A 9,421-nucleotide genomic window follows, 5' to 3' on the forward strand; every position below is an offset into this window, starting at 1 on the left:
ACACTTTCTATGAGGCCAGCATCTCTCCGATAGCAAAACTTGTCAAAGACACAACTAAAAAAGGAAACTACAGGCCAATATTCCTGATAAACATAGACACAAAAGTCCTCAACAAAATGCTAGCAAACCAAATTCAACACCACAGCAAAAAGTTAATTCAATACAATCAAGTAGGCTTCATTCCTAGGATGCCAAGTTTGGCTAAACATATACAAATCAATAAACGTATTCATAAATCTCCTTGAGTTGGAAATATATTTAAAAATGTGATTCATCACATAAATAGAACTAAAAGCAAAAAACACATGATCATCTCAATAGATACAGAAAAAGCTTTCAATAAAATCCAGTATACCTTCATGATAAAAGCCCTCAACAATGTAGGCATCAAAGGAACATACTTCAAAATAATAAGAGCTATCTATGACAAACCCACAGCCAACATCACACAGAGCAGGTAGAAGGTGGAAGCATTCCATCTGAGAACAGGAACAAGATAAGAATGCCCACTCTCACCACTCTCAGGCGCAAGAAAGAAATAAAAGAAATCCTACTAGGAAAAGAAGAAGTAAAACTGTCTTTCTTTGCTGATATGATTTTATGCCTAGAAAACCCAAAAGATTCCACCAGAAAGTTCCTGGAACTGACAAACAACATCAGTAAAGTTTCAGGATACAAAATCAATGTGCAAAAATGAGTAGCATTTCTATACACCAGTAATGTTCAAGCTGAGAGCCAAATCAAGAATGCAATCTCATTTACAATAGCCACAAAACAGTAAATTCCTAGGAATACATCCATCCAAGAAGGTGAAAGATGCCTACAAGGAGAACTACAAAACACGGGTAAAAGAAATCGTGTATGGCACAAACGGAAAAATGTTCCATGCTCATGAAGTGGAAGAATCAATAATCACTAAAATGGCCATAGTGCCCAAAGAAATTTACAGATTCAATGCTATTTCTATCAAACTACCAATATCATTTTTCACAGAATTAGAAAAAAGCTATTCTAAAATTCATATGGAACCCATAAAGAGCCTGAATAGACAAAGCAATTCTAAGCAAAAAGAACAAAGCTGGAGGCATCACATTACTCAACTTCAAACTATACTATAAGGCTATAGTAACCAAAACAACATGATACTGGTACAAAAACAGACACATAGACCAATGGAACAGAAAAGAGAATCTAGAAATACAGCTGTGCACCTACAGCCATCTGATCTTTTACAAAGTCAACAAAAATAATCAATGGAGAAAGGACTCCCTATTTTAAAAATGGTGCTGGGGTAGCTCGCTAGCCTTATGCAGCAAACCGGACCTCTACTTTTCACCATATACAAAAACTAACTCAAGATGGATTAAAGATTTAAATGTAAGATCTCATATTATAAGAATCCTAGAGGAAAACCTAGGAAACACCATTCTGGATGTTGTCCTTGGGAAAGAACTTATGACCAAGTCCTCAAAAGCAATGGCAACAAAAACAACAATTGTCAAGTGGAACCTAATTAAACTAAAGAGCTTCAGCACAGCAAAATAAACTATTAACAGAGTAAACAGACAAATTACAGAGTGTGAGAAAATATTCACAAACCATCCATTTGACAGAGGTCAAAAATATCCAGAATCTATAAGAAACTAAAATCAGCAAGTAAAAAACAACCCCATTAAAAAGTGGGTAAAAGACATGAACAGACACTTCTCAAAAGAAGGCAGACAAACAGCTAACAAACATGCTCAACATCACTAATCATCAGAGAGCTGCATATCAAAACCACAACAAGTACCATCTCACACCAGTCAGAATGGCTATTATTAAAAAGTCAAAAAACAACAGATACTGGCAAGCTGCACAGAAAAGGGTTGAACGCTTATATGCTGTTGGTAGGAATGTAAATTAGTTTGGCCACTGTGGAAAGCAGTTGAAGGTTTTTCAAAGAACTTAAAACAGAACCACCATTTGACCCAGCAACCCATTACTGGGTATGTACCCAAAGGAAAACAAATCATTCTACCAAAAGAAACATGCACTTCTGTGTTCATCACAGTACTAGTCACAAGAGCAAAGACTTGGAATCAACCTAGGTGCCCATCAACAGTGGGTTGAATGAAAAAATATGGTACATATACACCACGAAATACTACACAACCACAGAAAAAACCCTGAAATCATGTCCTTTGCAGCAACATCTGTGAAGCTGGAGGCTTTTGTACTAAGCAAATTAATACAAGAACAAAAAAATAAATATTGCATATTCTCACTTATAAGTGGGAGCTAAACATTGGGTATTCATGGACATAAAGATGACAGCAACAGACCCTGAGGATTAATGGCAGGGAATGGGGAGTAACGGCTGAAAAACTGTTGGGTACTATGCTCACTATCTGGGTGATGGGATCATTCGTATCCCAAACCTCAGCATCACACAATATACCCATGTCAGAAACCTGCACATGAACCCCCTGAATCTAAAATAAAAGTTGGAAAACAAAAGCTATTGATACATGTCCTGTGTTCTAGTTAAAGAAAAAAGCATCTTCTTAGGCTTCAGTTTAAAATGTCCACTACATTATATTTGTTAGTTTTTGTTACTCTGTTTAGGAATCTGAGGTCAATGAAGTTAAAATTTTCATGTTAATAGGTGTTTTAGACTTATCACTTATTAAAACTATGTTTTAAAGCTGAATCATGCAGTGTTTTATATTATATTGATTTTGTTTATATTGAAATCAGCTTAATATGATGTGTGTGTGTGTATCAGTATACTACTAGTCCTACAATGTGATTCTACAAGTTATCCTTCAGCCCTTCCTCCATATGCTGTCAAATGCTATTTACCTACAGGATGCCAGGCAACTGTGTGTGTGTGTGTGTGTGTGTGGTGTGTGTGTGTGTGTGTGATCTCACCTATGTTAAAGTTAGACTTCATTCTCATCCACCTCTCAGTTAGATACATCCTGGATACTAAAAAGTTTTTGAGCAGTTGAATTAACTGTCACAAATATCACTTAATTTCATTCTCAGCTTATTTGCCATGTATTCATCTTAGTCTAAGCCCTTCTTTCAATAACTGTCTACTGTTTCTATATCCTATATCCATAGTTCCAGATGTCAAAGTTATCTAGCTTCTCAACATGGATTGCTAAGGGTTGACTTACTAGAGTCAGATAGACCAAAAAAAAAAAAAAAAAAGAAGAAGAAGTAAATTTGGAGAAACTGTCACTAAGAGAGGATGTAGAACTCAAACAATGACACAAGAATTGGTAAGGTGCAGTCACTGAGTAATGTTTAGGGGAAAAGCTGGGTAAGAACCTTGTATCTCATCAATCACTGAAGCGTTATAGAATTAGAGAATGTAGTCTTTGATGTCCATAATCAAAGTTTGAGTCTTCACAAAATGATTCAATTATATTCATTATATTCTGTGTGAGAAAACAGGTAAGTGTGTAGTACTTACTAGAAAGATTTCCTTCAAAAATTGTTAAGAATTTTAGAGTTCATACTTAAGGGGATGAGATTTAGTTATAACGAAAATTAACTTCTATAAAATATCTCATTTCCCGATATGTCAGATAAATGAGATATTATGCACATAATCCTAACATAAAAGACATTCTCTGTTCCCCAATTATGTAAGAAAAGGGAACTATTGATTTGGATACTTTCTATCTCAGTTGAAAAGCAGGTCAAGTAGATAGCATTTCTAGGGTCTTATGGTTTCTTTAAGAGCTTCTATAACACACTATTTGTACATAAGATTTTTTTAGGATTAACTGCTTCACAGAGAGCCTGGCACATAAGAATTTTTTGATCATTGTTATTACCTGATTATATCTTTTTTTCTCTTTAAATTTTCTATGTATTTTAGGTAGGTGGTGTTTTCACTATATGTCTTTCACTTCTTAGCTTTAATTCATTTGTGTCTTTGTGTGTCAAGTATTAAATAGAATTAAATCAAATACCTTCTATAGGTATTCATAAAGTTCCCATAGATGGTCACACCAGAAATAAAGGAAAACAGATAATGGCAGCCACATCTTTTTGTGTGTTTAGAGCTATAAGTGGTACCTGAGAGTAAAATAAAGACTCTTTCCCAAAAATTTGGAAATAAGGGAAATGGACTTATCAGAATGATAAACTATACAAGGTTATCTTCTTAAAGGAAAATGAGTCACAGCAGTAGCTTTTTAAAAGTATTAACTCATTTAAATAAAAAATGTTTTAATCCTAAGAGAATTTATTGACCCAGATCTGATTGGTATAAGAGAAAACATTTCAGATATTTAAAAGAGAGGGTATTTTATACAAGTAAGTTGCTCTCAAGGTGTTGTAAAGAAGGGCTGGAAGAACAAAAGGGAAAGGTGGCAGGTACTGGAAGGAAAAAAAGGATGATTGACGGGAGCCGCTGCTTACTGCTACACTTGCCGATTTGACATTTGAACCATTATGGGATGCTGCCCCAACCAGAGCTGATATGCCAACAACATTCCACTACTGAAGAGGCAGAAAATGCAGAAGAGATGCTTCTTCTGTCTGGAATGCTTGAGGCTGCAGGTGCTTTGTCCCCTGCTGACACAGCAGCTGTCAGCAAAGGCCTCAGCTCTTGGAGCTAGAAGCTGGACGTTTTCTTTCTTCCTGCTTCTGTCCTCCTCGCAGTGCCTCCCACTGGCAAAACCTAATAGAAGGCCAACAAGCAAGAGAGTTGGAAATGTACTTTGTAGTTCGTAGGTTAGCCGTACAGAACAGGCTATAGAAGCATGGATGTGTAGCTGGGGCGGACATTCACACACACCCTTGTACTTTTCACCACCTTTCATTACCAGTAGCAATCACTCTATGCTTCCTGTGAACAGGATACTACTATGCTTTGTACAAATGACGGTGTTGTCACCTCCCTCATCATATTCTTATCTAGGTGATGTTAATTCCCCTTTTAGTTCAGACACAACCCACCTGGATATTCTTCAACATAAAAAAACTAAACTATAAATTAATACCCACTAAACCTATTTACATGAATCAGTGGGGAAAGGAGGAAGGAAAATTGGTTACAATATACAAATCTCTGTGTAATAAGCAGAAATAAAATATGATAGCATTCATAATTCTTGTTTATATAATTAATTGTGAGACCATAGCTGATATTTACAACTTCTTCTCTTTGCCCTCAGCTAGTAGTTCATTTGTTTGTAGTTCTTTTATTTTTATTTTTTGTAGAGATAGGGTCTCACTACATTGCCCAGGCTGGTCTTGAACTTTGGGGCTCAAGTGGTCCTTCTGCTTTGGCCTCCCAAAGTGTTGGGATTATGGGTGTGAGCCACCACACCCAGCTTGTTTGGAATTTTTTACCTAGTGAGGCCACTGGATCTTCCTTACTAAGGGGGTCTATGTCCTTCATGTTCTATCTTGATTGGGTTGCTGCAGATTTTCAATGCTTATATGATTGGACCTGGTCATATAAAGAGATGCCCTTTTGAATGTCCTGACTGACAATGTGCAGGTGGAAGCCAGTTTCTCCTCCAGTATGATACCTTTTCTCTTTGCCTGTTATAGGAATGCTATGAAGAGAGGGTTAAAAAGAAGCTAATGCGTACCAGGTGCTTAGAATAGTGCCTGATACATTATGAGTCATATAGAATGCATTAACAAATAAGGTCGATTTACTTCTGGGGCATATCTATTAAGAATATCTTTTTTTAGAAAGCAATACAAATTATAAGTATGCTTCACGTATTAATTTTTGATCTGAAACACACATGACAATAGTTAACAGGATGCAATAGAAAGATTCTCATGCTGGAACTGTTGGGTTCTATTTCTGTCTCTCTATTAATTAGCTTTACAATTTGATATTCAAGGGTAACATCTATTTTATCCTTTGGTAAGAGACAGAGTTTAGACAAGGATAAATACCAGAGTCTGTGATTTAATGATTCCGTGAAACTAGAAATCACATCAAGAGTGCTTGCTTCCTTAAGACCTTCTTTGCTATTGTCTAGTAGTCATACTGAAAGGCAATTATTATCTTCCCAGGTGTTATCACGAGTTATGGATTATATCTAGATGGTATCTTAATCCACAATTCCTCAGAACTCAGCTGTCATGCTTATGGATTTGCTCCTTGGAGTTTACATTCCTTCAGAGTCCAAGCATGCACGGCCAAAGGTTGTGCTCTGGGCCCACTGGTGAGTATCTAAATTTACATTCTAGGAATGTGTTAAATGTCAGATGACACTGAATATTAAGGAAGAAGTAAGTGGCGGTGATTCACCCTCTGCACAGCTAGCCTTTCAAGCAAGATGGGAGATTTTTCTTCTTATAAAAGTTCATTTAAGAGTTACTAAGATTTTATATTCGACATAAATTTCGAGACTGAACATAGGTCTAGTGAAGGGCAGAGTCTACATTTTATTGAAAGAAAGATAAGTTGGCTAGTGTAGTAGGCAAACAGGAAATTTTTCCTAATTTAGTGACATATTGAAGGTGGATGTTTTTCTTTCTAATCATGGGCTCAACATCTAAGTAAGTTTAAGATTAAAAGGGAAAATAATTGAAAGTCCGTAAGTGCCACAATATGGCAACACTGCTCCCCAACAAGTAGTTAATCAATTAAAAGGTTGAGTTTACCTCATCTATTAGGATAAAATAGTTTTATGTGATACAGCTTCATAAGAATGGTATTTAAAATTACATTAATATCAGCTTTTGATATTCATATTTCAGAAATCTATTATCTGAAATGTATATCTATATTTCATTAGCAGTTAACAGCTTGACAAGATTATATTTTCTATTCCTAACATAATTTTTAAAACCCAATTCATAGCACATAATTATCATAAACTAGCAGGACAGTCTTCAGTTTCAAAACATCACATTACGCTTTTGTGCATTTTTCTTGATTAATTAGATTTTGCTTCTTTAGATGGAAATGCTCATTAGTCTTAGGTATTTTTTGGCAATGTTTGCTAATGCCCTGTCATTTTAGGGCATGCTGTCTTCACTGAAGAGTGTATTATATAAATATTACCTTGGAAAGCAACTCTATGTTTAAATTTCTGCTTCCTTATTTTTGATCACACCTCTCATTTTGTTTCAGAGATTGGTTGCTTTCCAAGCACCTAACAGCATCCATCGGTGGAGCTGAGCTGTAGTCTTTATTGCCATTAAGCATTTTATAGCCCAGACCCCTCTGATGGATACTTGCCCTTAAATGCAGGAATGGCAATAGGCCAGCTTTTCTTCTCCATTCAAAAAAAGAAAAAAAAAAAAAAAGAAAAAGAAACAAAAGAACACGTCACATGAGATTGAAATTTACACTTTTTCAAAATGTAAGCTGCAAATGTTAGTTCTGGCTACAAAATTGGCTCAGCGGTGTCTCCTGATGTTCTGGCAACATTAAATAAGGGGGACCTGCATTATCCACCTGCATCCTGCACAGACAGTAGCTACGTTAACCTTAAGAAATCAAATGCCACAAAGCTCTGATAGGAAGGGGGGAAATAGAATTGGGTTGTAAAACCTAGTCTGCCACGGCTTCATACATTCCAGACTCAATCCTGACTTACAGCACAGAGTTATTTTCTCCCTTGGTACTTTTCTTTATCCTGTACTCAGTATGCAAACGCTTTTCCCTAGTCAATGATCCATCTCTAATCACTGGGATTGAACAACAATGTCTTTATTTAGAACAAGTCAACTATATGCTACCAAGAAGTTAAAGCCCATGGTCTTCAACTGGTTTGTGAAATATTTTTGTGCCCATTAAGTGATTCCATATCTGAGTATTCTAAATAGCCCTGGATAGCCAGCACAATCATGAAGGATATTACAGATTCAGTTTATTTTTGTTGATGACTCTTTTTAATGTGTCCTTATTGACTTAAGAAATCTATGAATCAATCTTAAAAGGCAGAGTTTTCTATCATTAAATTATAATGTGATACTCAACAAAATTCAGTCAAACGTGGCAATGGTGTATAACAGTTTCTTAAGATATTCATCTAACTAGAGCCCAATGCTATGACATTTTAAATAAAAAATTTCATTGAAACTGAAAATATATCATTTCTATTTTTAAATATTTTGCTGGCAGAAATCAGAATAAATTTTGAAAGAGTTCAATTTTTTTGTTCATCTAACATTTCTTAATGATAATTCTTGTTCTTTAGATTATCCATGCATGCAGGGAAATACTATTCAATGTTTTCTATGAGGAATATGCTTTACAGTCCCAATGTGATACGGTTCATCCTCCAAATTGCAAATTGCTCATATAATAAACAATATGAATTTGATGTAGTATTTTTAAAAATAAAAAGACATACAGAAGTTCTATATTCTTACCACTTGAACGTAGCCTTAGCTCAACTTTTTTTTTTAATCTGACCAGTTTGTTAGCTATTATTCATGGTTCAGAAGGAGTTGCCCTGTACCTATCTGGAATAAAACAAAACCAAAACAAAATAAACAGCAACAACAACAACAAAAAAAACCACAATGATTTCCCTGTGGTTTGTTCAGTTCTTACTCATCCAAATAATGTATTTGACTCTTGTGGAAATTCCAATATAGAAAACCCTTTAAACCTAATTTTTAGATGCTAATGTGCATTGTCAAATTAAATTCAATGAATTGGGGTGTTATAAATTTTGAAATAACGTAAAAATTCACAGAATGCAGCAGAAACTTTTTAAATGCTTTCCTTGCTTTCAATTATATTAGAGGGAAACCCTTCACATTGTGTAATATTCTTTAATAAAATACAATAATGTTTTCCATAAGAAAATCACTTTGTTTTCTTACTCTCCACTTAGCCAATGTTACATAACACTAGTGGAGTCTAAGATTGAGAATTTTATGAGCGTGTCTTGTATTAGAACATTCAACGGATAGATTCTCCAGGGACTCTCTTAAGGATGGTGTGCGAGACTATAGGTCATTGCTATGTGATATGGCTAAAAAGTTGTCTTGGTTCCTTAGTGATGTCATACTTATACAGATAAATACACCTGGATAAATACACATGTACAAACACATTCACCCTTTCACATTTTTTTTTTTGCAAAGAAGCAAATAAGTGCGTTATTTAAGACGTCTAAATCTTAATGGCAGTATATAATATAGTCAAGCAAACGCTATAGGGACAGTCTGCCTTAAACCTGCTTAAACCCCTTAAATACCTATACCCCCTTAGGAGATATACTTACTCTACAAAGCCTCAGATTTCTCAACTATTATAAAGAGAAATAATGTCTACTTTAAGAGAGTTGGTGTAAAAAATTAAATAAAATATCATTTACACAAATTTCAGGTACATTGCAAGAGTTTTATTAAGAATAACAGTTTATGGCCAGGCGTGGTGGCTCACACCTGTAATCCCAGCACCTTGGGAGGCCAAAGCAGGCGGATCACA

General features: G+C 35.3%; 1 protein-coding gene across 1 annotated transcript in view; it reads left to right on the forward strand.

Moving 5' to 3' along the window:
* Positions 1-9,421, forward strand: part of USH2A (usherin) — a 795,293-nt gene that overhangs the window by 442,783 nt on the left and 343,089 nt on the right. The window contains exon 36 of the mRNA XM_012506628.2: positions 6,040-6,191. Within this exon, the coding sequence (XP_012362082.2) occupies positions 6,040-6,191 (152 nt within the window). The remainder of the gene's footprint in view (positions 1-6,039; positions 6,192-9,421) is intronic.

Source organism: Nomascus leucogenys, chromosome 5 (genome assembly GCF_006542625.1).
Source record: "Nomascus leucogenys isolate Asia chromosome 5, Asia_NLE_v1, whole genome shotgun sequence".
NCBI classification, from domain to species: Eukaryota; Metazoa; Chordata; class Mammalia; order Primates; family Hylobatidae; genus Nomascus; species Nomascus leucogenys.